The sequence below is a fragment of the Adiantum capillus-veneris genome, chromosome 8 (genome assembly GCF_014529385.1).
Source record: "Adiantum capillus-veneris isolate H3 chromosome 8, ASM1452938v2, whole genome shotgun sequence".
NCBI lineage: Eukaryota > Viridiplantae > Streptophyta > Polypodiopsida > Polypodiales > Pteridaceae > Adiantum > Adiantum capillus-veneris.
Genome location: NC_140938.1, coordinates 108,991,598 through 109,006,400, shown reverse-complemented (window position 1 = coordinate 109,006,400; position 14,803 = coordinate 108,991,598). Strand labels below are relative to the sequence as shown.

The 14,803-nt window shown below is 41.1% G+C and overlaps 1 protein-coding gene and 1 long non-coding RNA gene across 6 annotated transcripts in view; both read left to right on the top strand.

Annotated features, from left to right (window-relative positions):
* LOC147452745 (pentatricopeptide repeat-containing protein At2g33680-like) overlaps window positions 1-6,155 on the top strand; it is a 33,176-nt gene extending 27,021 nt beyond the window's left edge. For 4 of the 5 annotated variants that reach the window (XM_086518344.1, XM_086518343.1, XM_086518341.1 and 1 more), the window contains exon 3: window positions 3,882-6,155. In XM_086518344.1, coding sequence (XP_086374470.1) covers window positions 3,913-5,691 — 1,779 coding nt within the window. In that variant the 5' untranslated portion in view covers window positions 3,882-3,912 and the 3' untranslated portion in view covers window positions 5,692-6,155. The remainder of the gene's footprint in view (window positions 1-3,881) is intronic. The other variant, XM_086518345.1, reaches the window with a different exon arrangement.
* Window positions 6,156-8,648: 2,493 nt separating this feature from the next.
* On the top strand, window positions 8,649-11,421 carry LOC147452744 (uncharacterized). The gene is made up of 2 exons (XR_015188923.1): window positions 8,649-8,959; window positions 10,437-11,421. It is a non-coding gene; the product is annotated as an uncharacterized LOC147452744 (long non-coding RNA).
* The last annotated feature ends 3,382 nt before the right edge of the window (window positions 11,422-14,803 follow it).

Here is a 14,803-nt window from a genome sequence, read left to right as displayed (position 1 = left end):
GTCTTGTAGATGTCTCCAGAAGTAATTCGGATCTGATGATAACCACTCTTCAGATTGATTCTGCTAAAGCAAGTAGACCTTTGAAGTCTGTTGAGTATATCATCGATCCTTGGGATAGGGAATCTGTTCTAGATGGTGATTTTATTGAGAGCTCTATAATCAATGCACATTCTCCAAGATCCATCTTTCTTTAGTACTAGCAACATTGGTGAATAGAATGGTTAAGTGCTAGGTTAGATGAGATCCTTTTCAAAATGTTCTTTTCCTTGGTTCATTATTTCTTCATTTTGGGCTCGACTAACTCGGTAAGGTGGCTGGTTCGGTGGTGTACTACCGGGAATCAAATCAATCGTGTGATCTTTAGGACGTGAAGGAGGCAACTCGCCTGGTAAGCCCTCAGAGAAACAGCCAGCCTAAGCTTGCAAAAAATCTTGTCGTTCCTTTTCGAGGTAAAAAATATTCGACCTTTAATTGTCATTCAGTTCTTTCAAGAAAATAGAGTAAAAAAAAACCTGGATTTCATCAAGTGGGATGGACTCGTCTTTCGGTTTTTTTTTCCCCATCAAATACAATCTCTTTGTCGTCCTCATTCGTCAAAGTCGCTTTCTTAGCCCGATAGTCAACCAAGGCGTTGTTCTTGTGGTACCAAGGGATTCCTAGGAGGACATCATACCCTTCCAAAGGCATGATATAAAAGTTGTGCCCTAATGACCCTTGACAATGCAAACGAAGTTTGCCAATGACGGGTGTAATGGCAACATCTTGTCCTGGTGCCGCTAGAACTGCCTCGCCTGTGGCCTCAGCCTGTCGGGTGTGATTCCAAGTCGAGCCGCCAATTCAAGTGAAAGGAAGTTGGCCTTGGCTCCTCCATCAAAGAAGATGAGGACTTCTTGGTCTCACACTTTGCCCCATGCTGTGCAAAAGTTTGGTATTTTCGTTCATCTAATCAAAGTCGGTGGTCCCCACAAAAATCTGGTATTGGTCTTGCTTTCGTCTTTCCTTTTCTTCCGCACTCACGTGCTGCTTTGTAACTCTCTGGCTTATCTTCTGGTGGTCCTCTAGTTCATCTTCTTTTCAAGAGTTCTTGTCCATCTCTTTCTGCAAGTACAAGTTCCGCTTGTCTGCACTCGTCTATCCTTCCAGCTTTCCTCTTGACCTGAGAGGAGAATCAATGGCCTCACGCCATCTTGATTAAATCTCATCAATCAGGTAATCCTTTAGGTGGTTCGAAAATCTCGGGTCTCTGGAGTACTTCACATATGCGAACCTGTAGTTGACGTTTGTACTCTGTTTGGGCAACTTTTCTGCCAAAAATTTGTCCAAATCTAATTCTTTTCTTCAGTTTCTGCACCGGATTTCAACTTTTCTTTGTCTTCCCGTTGAGAGGTGTTATCTCTGTCAAATTCTCCACGAGAACCCATGTGTAATCTGGGATTCCTTATGGCTTATGCTTTGTAAGACAAAGCAACGAAGATGGGAGTGCACGCGATGCATGATGTACGAAGGGCAGGAGTGGCTAATATGTTCGGGGTCGGGCCAGAGTGGCTTCTTTTACAGAAAACTGCGTATGCTGCAGAAAGGATCGGATCTTCCGTAGAAGAAGAATCTTTTTGAGCTCCGATACCACTGTAACAGGCTTGGACACTCCAAGCGAGAAAATCAATTGCAACACACGAACAAAAACTTCAAAATCAGTGAGCTTTAATAGAGAGAGAGAGAGAGAGTCGACAGGGCCCGACATAGTTCTGTGCCCACAGGTATTGGCCCCAAAGACTGGCGCCCCTTTCAATATTTCTTTTTATATTAATCATTGCCAAGTACAACTCCCAAGGGACCTCTGCTCTCAGACTCTACGGCGAGATTCTCTACAGAGTGAGGCCCTAGGGGTTGTTATAAATTTACAAGGGATGCCAAAAGCAGAGCCCCAAAAGCAGTTATACAAAAGCTTCAAACTTAAAAGCACAAGGCCTCCCAAAAGCTGGCTGCCAGCACAAAAGACGGAAAACCGTACGGATTGCCACGTCAGCAACTCAGTACGTTTTACGGAAATCCGTGCAGTCAGCCACATCAGCAGCGCAAATCTCAGAAATCCATACAGCAGTCCGCGTGCTTCATTTAAATTCTCTAGTGTCCCTTTGGGGCCCCGTTGGCAGGGTGCCCATAAGTTGGAACACCTTTATTAATAGCCCTTTGTCCGTTAGGCATGCCACGTCATTAGTTTGTGACACCCCCATCTTTGATGTATACCATACTACACCCCCAATTTAGTACAAGATGGAGCTAACTAGAGTGCATATGATACTTGTATACCCTTTGCTAATCAGCAACGGTGGTTGCTGCAATTGTCAGCTGTGTTTTACGATTTACGAATACACATCAATGTAAGAAGTTGCCAGCAGGTCATGAGGCGGGTAGAATTGGCATGCGTAGCAAGGTTGTACTGTACGTACGTACAGATCCTATGCGTACAGTACAGATCTGTACCGTACGGATAGGATCCACATGGTATTATTTCGTAAAACATTTTAGAGCCCGGCTACCTGCGTGAGGTTGCTTAAGCAGGGTGAGGCTACGTTTACCCCTTTTACCAAAGTTTGAAGCCAGCTGTAGTTTGCAGTCATTACCAGAGGGTCTCTACAGAGAGTGTACAGAGGGTCGTCACAGGTTTATGGTTTAGGGTGTAGCCTTGGCAATGAGTATTGATCAATTGTCACTTTGTGGTATTTAAGTTTGAGATCATCTCATTGTACATGTGAGAGATATTGTGATTGAAGTACGTGTACATGGTAATAGGCATTGTCCGATTGTCAACGTACAGGCCACAAGAGACAAGTCACTTGATTGATGTTGGGGATAGGTAGCTCTCCAATCAGCTATATAAAGTGAGATTTTATGTGCTAGTAGGTTTTCTATTGTGAAATTCCTATTTTTCTCTATTTTTTAAGGTTTTTCATCAATGGTGCATATTTTTACGTACCTTAAACCTTAATCCGTACAGGATTGCGTACCTTACGTACCGTATTTTACGTCTGGCTCCACCTTGCTGCTGCACAGAACCAGCCACACTATGGCAGCACAAGCTGCACAGGCAATAAGTGACACACATTATGGTAGCTCCCACAGCCAGCGGCGCACAGCGCACAGCGCACAGCAGGTATGGCAGCGATGTGTGACAGCAGTGCACACAGCAGAGAAATGCAACATTGCGAGCAGCAGGCTTATTTTGGGGAAAGCACCCCCCCCCCCCTTTGTGTTTTCCCCCTTCTCCCTTGTGCACTTGTTTGCCAGCAGAAGTAGGAGCAGTCTCAGATGGCATGTCTATGGAGTCTTTGTGGGCTGCCTGTGCATCCCTTGACGGATGACTTCAATGGGAGATGGCTTTCCCCATCCTGTCAGGGATGATTGGGAGCGAGATCCACATCGAGTTGTTGGAGTCCAGGCGGCTATCACAGAGAGAAATTGTCATCACTGGTTGCTGCCCCATTCATTATGTGATTCATCTTCTGCTATGACTTTGACACATATATGTGTGCGTGTGTGCGTGCGTGTGCGCATGTATTTGTACATGTATGCCCTGAGTGAGAGTCGGCCAAACTGATGGTTCATCGTTTTCTTGTAAGTTATGCACAAGTATGGGTCTTATCGTGCAAATTTGATAGTTTTTTGAGTCTTCTTGTGCAAATTTGATAGTTTTTTTAATCTGGCACATACTTCTGTGTGTGACTGGATTTTGTTTGTAGGATCAAGAAATTCAGCTTTATTATGCTTTTCAACTTTGATAGTGAATACACTGTATATTGCCCACAAGATCACATGTTTGTGACACAATATTGAGCCTAATGTTTTGATTATGCATTCTTTTTGGGTTATCACCTGCACAGGGATTTCAAGTTGCATCTTGCAAGCTGCCAAATGCATACACAGGCCTTGAACTGTCAATTAAAACCTCAGTTCAGGATTTTACAACATACGAGTAACATTGAAAGGAGGCCAGTGATCGATCCTGGCATTCTGGAGACCGTGAGTTTGGAGGAGGCTCTGGCTGTACTAAATTCGGAAGCTTATCGTGTTTCTGTGCAGGGCTTTATTCATATTTTACAGAAGTGCAGGAGAAGTAAAAGCCTTGATTATGTGAAGCAAGTCCGAAAACACATTCAAGATCATGATTTGGAAGTTCATAATGTACTTGGAAGCTACCTTGTTCCAACCCTGGTTGAGTGTGGAAGCTTACGTGATGCTCATCTCCTCTTTGGACTGATGTCTTATCACAATGAATACTCCTGGACAGCTCTCATACAGGGGTATGTTGATTGTGGGGAAAGTGAGCGTGCCTTCCGCTTATACCATGACATGCAATCAAACAGGATTAATCCCAATACATATACATTTCAGTCTTTACTGAGAGGTTGTATCAAATTGAAGTCTATAGAAAGAGGCAGAAAGCTACATTTTGAGATTGCAGAAGATGGTCTAGAGGGTCACCCCTTTGTTGCATCTGCCTTGGTAGATATGTATGCAAAATGCGGCTTTATGGAAGAAGCACAGGAAGTTTTTAATGAGCTTCCCTGTCACGATGTTGTTGCATGGACAGCACTAATTGGAGGCTATGCTGAGCATGGATACAGTGAGCAAGCATTGAGCTGTTTAGATTTGATGCAGAAGGAGGGCATTATTCCTAATACTATGACTCTTGTGTGCAGCTTGAAAGGCTGTACTAATTCACACTCCATACATGGAGGTCTTTGGTTACATTCAAAAATTGCTGAGGAGAGGTTGGAAGGAGATTTGTTTATTGGGAATGCGCTGGTGGATATGTACGTGAAGCATGGCTTGTTGGAGAATGCGCTCAAAGTGTTTGAGACAATGCCCAATAGAGATGTAGTTTCATGGACTGCACTTATTATGGGATGTGGAGAACGTGGGCTCGGAGCAGAGGCATTGCTGTGTCTAAAGCGAATGCGGAAAGAAGGCGTCTCACCTAATGATGCCACATATGTCTGCAGTTTGAAAGCTTGTGGTGGGTCCGGTTCAGTAGATGTAGGCTTTGAGGTACATACACAAGCTTTTAAAGAAGGCTTTGACCAACATGGTGCTGTTGGCAATGCTTTGGTGGACATGTATGCTAAGTGTGGCTCACTGTTGGAAGCGTCCGAAACTTTCAGAAAATTGCCCATTCGAGACATAGTCTCATGGAGTGTGCTTATAGCAGGGTATGCGCACAAAGGATTTAGTGATGTTTCTTTTGGGTTGTTTGAAGGAATGAAAGCAGAGGGAATCAAGCCAGATAGCAGGGTGCTTCTTGGTGTTCTTACTGCGTGCAGTCATGCGGGCCTCATGCGGAAGGGCAAGCATATCTTTGACACTATGGAGAGCGAGTATGGTATCTCTCCAACAATTGAGCACTACAACTCTGTTTTGGATCTTCTAGGCCGAGCCGGTCGATTAACAGACGCAATGGAATGGCTTGAAGAGATGCCGTTTAAACCAAATTTTGTAAGTTGGATCACCCTTCTAGGTGCGTGTCAAAACTGGTCGAATGTGGAGTTTGGTAAACATGCCTTTGAGTGTGCAGTCAGGCTGGATAAGACTCAGATAAGCAGCTACATAGTGATGTCTAGCATCTATTTAGATGCTGGTATGCATGAAGATGCAAAGAGAATTGACGCTTTGAGAGCAAGCATTCTAACTTGAAGAAAGCATGACATATATATGGCATTTCAGGCTAGAAATAGGATGAATCAATTCTTAATGTCAAAAGCTGCAAGTTACATCCATTACGCTCCAATTGGTAGAGAGAGCCTGATTTCAAAAGTCAGCAGCAGCTTTCCATAGCCATAAAGGGTCCCTTGGTCATGGGCACAACTGGAAGCTAATCTAAGGGTGCCATTAGCACAACTGGAAGAGTTGCTATATCTCCCATCTGTAGAATAGCCGCACCTCAGAAGAGTGCCATCACTTTCCGCAATTCAGTAGAGAAAAGTGGGATCTTTTTAAATTGTGTTTGAAAGTTTCTGAAGTACACTGGCCGGCCACTAGTGCAGGCACGCAACCATGATGTCTGGGGATGTAACAGTGAAGCTACCATACAAAGCTATTGTACAGTGCTACATTGAAGCCACCATAGTGTATCCATATGGCAATCATGTTGGATTTTAGAGTGTGTGCAACTTGATTTGGCGCATAATTTGGATGAAGCATGTATGTGCATAGAATTGAAGTGGCAACACCTTAAACACCCCTTATTTCATTTCAATTTCATGTCTTTCTTCATCTACCATAGTGTATTTGAATGAGGGAACTGAGATACTAGTGTATATTTTGTAATTCTGCAATTGTTTAATTATACGACAGTCCAAGATAAGTAGAGCTTTCAGTTGCAAACATTGGGACCTTATCAATCAAGTTAGTCTTTGTAGGATATCTATTCTATATATTAAGCAGAGAGACATTCAGGGGGCCACGTGGTGCAATTTGCTTACCCGGCAGTGTGGCCCTGCATCTCTGGCAACAGTGAGGACAATGCGCGTGCAGAGAGAGAGAGAGAGAGAGAGAGAGAGGCGGCCGAAGTCCGTTGGCCACACTATATTTGTTTGTGATGGCTTTCTTTGTATTGTGGATTCTGGGATTAGTGGAAATATGACATACGAGTCTCAGTGTTTTTATAACTATCATGCTCTTGATCCTTTTTTTTTGATGGAAATCTTCAATCTATACAAGCAATGTGTGGACATACATTGTTTCTTTCATAAATGGTTAGAAAGTAAAACATTTCCAATTCAATCACACAATTTTGTAGGCACAGGTACTTCAGCTCTCTTGTATTTGCAAAACACTTTCTTTTGCATCCTTGTTTTGCTAGTAAGTAAACCACGTGCATGGCAGGTATAAAGGGTTGACATACAACCAAAGATTCTACTTGGATTCCTGCATATTTGGCTCGATTTATGTTTAGTCGACTTTGGAGTCTCCCTTTGAATGGCAAGTCGTCTCGAAACAAATTGGCATTAACAGCTACATCTTTGTACTATCAACCCTCCAAGGCTTGTCACTTAATATTCATCCTTGCTAGGAGTACATCTTGAGCATCTGTTCAAAGGGCAAAAAAGCATATTGAGCCCGAGTGAATGTAGAAATCATGCCTATGCAATTCATAGATAACGACACAAATTCAAAGGAATAAGTACATGTAACATACAAAACTTCCATGCAGCTAAAGATGTGTAAGTGACATAGTTGTCTAGGAATGCCTTGGTTGCTAAGGTGAGTTATGTTGTAGGGTGTTTGGTGAAGGACTTCATGAGATGTGGCAATACCTATCACCCAAAGTTGAGTCCAATGTGTTTGAGCAATGTCTAAAAAGTTGACTACAACTTGAGAATCCTTAATGTTAATTCCAAAACTTGAATTAAAGCTAGGTCATGATAGTCCATGTGGCAAGAATGAGTGCTTTTGCTTTGGAAAATCTTTGCGCAATGATAGCGCAAGAATTGGCTTACATTGATCTTTTGCAAAATGAGCTTAAAAATGACATACAAGGATATGCTTCCAATTGCATAATTTGTCAAATGGTAAAATATGATAGAGGGAAGCTGGCTATGTTATTGCAACCTTTGCCAATTCTAGAGGTACCATGGCAAAAGTGTTTTCGTAGATTACTTCTTTGCTATCCCAAAGTCAATTCATGGAAATAATGGAATAGGATCATAGTTGATAAAGAAGCTCATTTTTTTCCCTATGATTATGATAAGAAAATACATGGGTAATTAGTTTGAAAACTACCCGTTGTTAAAAGGATCATGGAATTATAGCTAAAGAATTAGGTGCATCTAGGTAATGCCTCCATTGGTTTCTATGGCTTTGAGAAATTTGAGGCTTTTGGACCTGCATGGTTGCCCCCTTCTCTACAAGTGAAGGAACACTGGTGGGGATTTGACACTTTCCTTGAGAGAGGGCAAGATGCTCAATACACAGTATATGCTAATGTGTCTTTCCATTTTTAATTAAAATCCCACGGTTTACATTTACATATGTGTACACATATAATGTACATGCTTGTTCGTGGCCTACGTCTCTCAAGCACTACATAGACAAGTAGTCTATGGTGGAATGGTTTAGGTTACATGGTAATGAGATTCTTGCAATGAATGATGTCCCTCGAGCATCAAGTAGAGTAGCCATCTATTGTAAAAATAGGTCTCGACTACAATGTTGGTGTAGGTTGAGACAAATTCACTCTTTGTATATGAAAAATCTTGCCGTTCCTTTCAAGTGTTTAGGGATAGATTAATATATATTTGCTTGTTATGTATGGTAAATCTACAAATTGATTTTCCCCACTTTTGAAGATGTCATTTATTAGTTGCACTGTAGTATTATTGACTTGAAGCATGTGGGGTAATTATCATAAAATGAGCATGCACATGATTTTGATGTGTTTGTCTTTTTTCAAAAGTCCAACTTTATTATAAACAATTTTATTGGCCTAAAACATGAAATGCTTGCGGAGTGTGTTTATGCCATGAAAAATACATGAGTCATGACTACTATAAGGGAGGGATGCTTTCTTCAAAGACCTTGACATTAGCCTACTTAAATGTCACATCTTGTGTGGTGGATAAGTGGAATGCACAATTGAGGTAGCAATTTTTATGCCATCTTTATCAAAGTCTTGAATGCTCTCTCTCTCTCTCTCTCTCTCTCTCTCTCTCTCTCTCTCTCACACACACACACACACTCACACACACACACACACACACACACACACACACACACACACACACACACACACACACACACACACACACACACACACACACACACACACGAAAGTTTGCTCGACGCAAACGCGATTGTATGCTATTTGCGCAGGCAATTTCTCTCTCTGTTCCAACGGTAGACCTCTTTGTTGCTTTTGCCCTCGTCAGTAGTTAGGGCGCTAGTCTTGCACATGGGTGTGCAGGTTTGTGCGTTTTGGCCCCTACGAGCTTCTGCAACTGTATTTATCTCAGTTTTGCTATGTTGATGAGTGTGTGAGAGGTTTGTGTGTAAGAGAGCAGACAGTTCATGTTGAGTTTATCCTTTTGTCGATATTCTTGGGATTTTCATCTCCTTCTCTTTGTTAAGGGTGTGGTAGTGGACTGCTATATCTTGGTCATTGGAATCCCCTGGATGGGATGGTCTTACATTTAGGTTTTTCCTTCGATTTTGGGAGTCCCTGAAATAGCCTCTATTTTTCATGATGAATCATGCATGGACTACACAATCTTTGCCCCAATCATGGAAAGAAAGCCTAGTGAAATTGCCTAAGCAAGCACTATGTGAATCCTTTTCGCATTAGCATCCTATTATGCTTATGCATGTCATTTACAAATTAATGTCAAAAATGATTGCTACACACATTAAAGATTCTTTGTTTTTTTGGGATGCTGCTCAGTATGGATTCATTCCTTGCCGACAAATTATGTATAATATTGCTAATGCTTTCATAGGCATTGAGTATACAAAATATACTAGACAAGATGTACTTATCGTGCATATTGATATAGAGAAAGCATTTGAAACTATTCGTTGGAACTTCATTGCACAAATCATGGCGTGCTTGGGCTTTGGTTTCAAAATGAGTTGTGTGGTCTACTTGACTAATCCTTGGGTATAATTTATGGTGAGCTTACGTAGTTGTGGGATCTTGGTCATTCTATCAGGTAAAGATTTCCTTTAAGTCCCATGTTGTATGCTAATGCCAGTCAGCCTCTATTACTTTATTTGGACTCCTTGATGGCATCTGGGCGGTTACATGGAATTTTGTGGCACAAGCGTATGCTAGTGATCCATGTTTGGATAGAAATCAACAAGATGATGTTTGATGTATCATGGAAGCCTTGCACATTTATGGGTTGGCTACTGGTCTTCATGTCGATTTCCACAAATCTAAACTTTTTCCATTGCATCAAACGGATTGTCATTTGAAATTATGGCCAGGTGAGATTGTGAAGTTGGATTAGATTGTGCGGCATCTTGGATACCCTTTGACTTGGTCAGTGAACAATGCCAAATGCTTGGATTGAGTTGAGCGTAAAATTAGGTCTAAATAATAATATTGAAAATTATCTACCCGGCCGTTACATGTATGAATCAGAATAGTGCAACCCATCTTGATGGCATACATGCAGTTCTTTCTACCATTGTTGCATTGGCCACCTCGTTGTCTTCGTGCTGTCATGTCTTGAGTTTTGGACCATTTTTGGTCTACTTGCTCGCACAAAAAAGGGATGTGATTTCTTGGTATGGATAAACTATGTACTCCAAAGCATTGTGGTGGTTTGAATATTTTACATTTGTATTCTCATGTTATTGCAAGGAAGGCCATGATGTTATTGGTACTGGTGGAACAAAAACAGCCTTGGAAACTGATGTTTGCTTTTTGTATTCTCATGCAGTTTCTACACCTGATTTTGGTCATTGGCAACCTTCATAGCGGGATGTGGTTTTTGAAAAATTTGAAGCTATGATTTCTGGATGTCCCCTTGTAGCTGATCGGAAACAAGTCACAAAGTAGTTGTCATGGCATGGTCGGGATGACGCGAGTGGAAATTTAGACTCGAGAGTTTGCATTGGAGTTTGATTTTGATGAAACCCTTATCCAACGGTCTCCTAGACATGCATATTTTATCTCCCAAAAATGCATTGATGTGATATCAGATGTTGTCGATTTGATGGGCACGTACTGTCATTCAAATAGGTTGCTCGCACTTTTGGATCTACAATGCAGTATGGACACACGTGGCAGGTCATCAAGGATAATGTTGATTCTAGATCTCCCATTTTGTCGCTTGGTGCTGAGGATCGACTTTGTGATTGGCATTATGTTGGTTATTTGATTCTCTCTTTATCTGTGAGAAAGCTATATTTTCATTTGCCGTCATCTTCTTGGATAGGGAAACACTTTAATATAATATGGAATATTAATAAGGGTACTGCATGGTGGTGCAACAAAGTCATCAAAGTGTGGCATGCTAAATTCCCTTGAAAGAGGGAATTTTTATGTGGAGATGTATCATTGGGGTTTTCCCAACTGGCAAGTTTATTCACTCCAGAGGAATGGCTTCCTCATGATCTGTTTATTGTGGTGCTTGCAATGAGAATATTCCACATTTATTGTGGTTCTTCTCTCATATGCAGTGGTTTGTGGATTACATCTCTTCTTGTCTTCACACTCAAATCTTTGAGATACCTTTCGGTAAATATTTTTGGCTTTTTGGAGTGTTTCCACCGTTGCTTTGACAGTATGCCTACTTTTTTGATTGGGTTAGATTCTAGGTGCTTTGGACAATTTGGAGAGCACATAATTTTCTCATGTTTCAACAGGTTTAGGTGAATTATGTATTCTTCTTGAAAAAATCTCTTTGACAGTCTCTTAAATTTGCCCATGACTTGGATGACCTCTCCTCCCTTCACCACCAGCTTTATTTTGATTGTTTCTAATTTATTGCATGTAATTTTTTCTATAGGTTTTCCTCATTTTGAGGTTTCCCATTAGTAATTCAATTTGACATCACTAAAAAAAAAGTATTTGTGTGTGTGTGTGTGTGTGTGTGTGTGTGTGTGTGTACACACACACACACATACTCTTATCTAGATGAGATAGTGTATTCTTACCCTCAGTTGGCTAGAGCTCTATACAATCTGGCCTACCCACACAAGTATCTTTTGAGCAAGTCTAGCTTGCACACGGCCGATTATCTATCTCTCTCTCTCACAAAGACTCATTTGGATTATTGACATGATAAAAAAACTCATTTGGTTTTCCTTAGTCCCTCAACATTTTCAAGCACCACTCACCTAGCATCAAACTCATTTAGTCTTCCTTAGTCCCTCACCATTTTTGGACATCACTCACCTAGCATCAACCGACTTATACATCTTTATATATTACCACATGTGGTAGCTCTACATATTCAATGTTACCTTATGAAGACATGGCATGACATGCATATGGTTAGAAGTAAGTGAGGGACTCCTACTTATGGTCATGATCATCTTATAATATCAAACTCGAGATTGAGCCACTTGGCACTTTAGGTACACACACACACACACACACACACACACACACACACACACACACACACACACACACACACACACACACACACACACAGAGTAGATAATAGACCTTCTTTAATCTCCCTCGCAAGATCCACCCTTGCAAAGTCCTTCTTGCCTCACTACTTGTTGAAGAAAGGAGCCCAATCACGCCAATCCAGACGGGCCTACACAAGCTTTTTCCTTATTTATTGTTCGCGTAAGCTGACGTTGTAAATCACGAACTCAAACCATTTTGTACTTAATGAAGAGGCTAGATGCCAGAACCCATCACATTTTTGAAGGAACTATCCCTTTCTAGCCAAAAACTCAATTTTCTACCTTAGGTGTGTGAGCCAAAATTGGTAAATTACTGGCATCTGGTTTTTACTTTGGAGCTCACGTAGTGAAGAGTATGCCTACGCTTGCACACTCAGTACTCTTTGTATGGGTAAGCATTCTTTATTATGAAACTTGATGTGCTGCTTCCTCATGCTCTTGGCATCATGTACATGTTCAATGTGCTACCTTTGAATGTGTGTGTGAGAGACGCAATGAGCGGTTTTAGCTCTAGGTCGCCTAGTAAGTTTAAGTGCTTGTTTTGACTTGTTGATGGTGTTTTAAGTGAAACTAAGCATTGAATGAGGTTAGTAGGTCTCATGATAAGCCAAACAACCCCTCATTCGTCATTTTTGGTGAAGGTGAGAGGTGGAAAAAATTGTGGTTGCTCACCTTACCAACTTTGACTTTTGCAGGGTTTGGTGACCCCCAACCTCAAGTTTCATGTCATTTGGAGTTCATTTGACCCCTCTACGACCATTTGAGTGTTAGTTAGACCGCACGGGAGACTCAGACATTTTCCACATAGTTGCTTCCTTGCTTGAGTGTGACATCTCTCTCCTCAGTGCATTGCCATTGAGGCATTTCATTCAACACTTCTATGTACTAGTGGGATTGGCTACGTCCTCGGATTAACATATTTATGTTGGTTTGAGTTCACCCCAGGCTACATTTTTCGATTGCTGCGATCCGCCAACATTGGCACCATTATCGGGGACGTAGGACTTACACTAGCGGAGGAGGTTGTGGTGAGGTTCTTCTTTCCCAGTTTCCAAGTGTTACAAATCATTACATTTATCTTTATGTAGGAGAGTCAGTGAGGCTCGCTGATTTCTCAGGTAGACTGAGGAGACGTTGTCGTGCTGTGACACGTACATAGTGGGAACGCATGCTACAAGATCTATCTTGTATTTTTTTTAGATACATAATTATATTTCCTATAGTGTACATATGCATATTTAAGTATAATAATAAGCCTTCTATCTCATCCTATTATTTTTCTCAAGGGTAACATATCCTTACTTTACCATCAGAAAATACTATGGGAAAAGCATCAATAGCTCCGCCTTTTTAACTTGGGGCAAAAAGCATTGATTCTTTATTTCTACTATTTCATTATCATCTCACACCCTAGCTAGGTCCTATATCTAGGGTAAACTCGAATATATATATTCTATGTATTTTTTATACTTTTCTTATATTTCTTTTTAAATAGCTACTAGGAGAGAATCAAATCCTAGTGGGACACCAGGTGGCATGATTTCAAAGATACACTTATTTTAATGCATTATTGCAAGCATGATTACAAAACTTTGTCAAGGAGCAATGTCATGCTTTCATATGGCATGAGGTGTCCTTTGGAATTAAATGAAAGTCAAGGCTAAGGAGACCACATGAAGACTTTTGCTGCCATAAATGGACCCTATTTTGATGAATTTTTTACACAAGGTTCCAATCCGAATTGGAAAATGATTTTAAAATGAAAATCGTAGCTAATGAGCTGAAGTTTCTGCCCATATTTTTACTTTTTTATTTGGAGCTACGGTTGAGGAGATATGATCAAAATACTGGACCCCAGTCTGCCCACATCATGCAGGGACAGCTCATTTCCAAACTTTTCCAATTCCTGTTCACACTGGCTCCTGTCTTCTTGTGTAAACCCTTGGGGGTTCCCTTCACCTATAAAAGGGGACCTCTTCTTCCTTGGAAGGAACTCAAGCATTCAAGCCATTGATGAGAGGAATTCTTGAGGGAGTGAGTAGTAATGCCTAATTGTACTTAGCCCCATTAACATAAGCCCAAGCCTACACTTTCTCCTAGAGGAAAACTAGCCATTCTTGTACGCCATCCTTGGAGGATCAACTCTAATCAAAGAAGGTGTTGTACTTGGCGTATCAATCAACGTTGAATTCTCTCCTCTTCTTCTCTCTCCCATCAATAATGGTGCCAAAGGGTTTCAAGTAAGATGTGTTCTACATTGATGTTTTCTTGATTTCTTGTTGTTTTCATTTTCATCTCTAATCCAACATATATATATGTATCTAATCTCATCTCCTTAACCAAACCTATCTCTCTCATTCTTAGTAATTCATCCTCTTTAGGTTCTCTTTGCTACAGGTACATCTCTCCCCGCAGTATCCTTATTGCTTACGGGCAAGAATAGGGCTTGGGAGGGAAACTTCTCATCTCTTCACTTCTCTCATATCTACATTTCTCACATACTATCCTAGATGAATAACCCACATGATGATCATTTCTATCGCTTTCACTCTATACGATCTATTAGAATTAACGTATGGATTAGCCGTAAAATACACTTTCAACAACGTATAGTGTTTCTCTTCGGTCCTGAAAGGCTCAATGAAATACTTCTATCACCGGA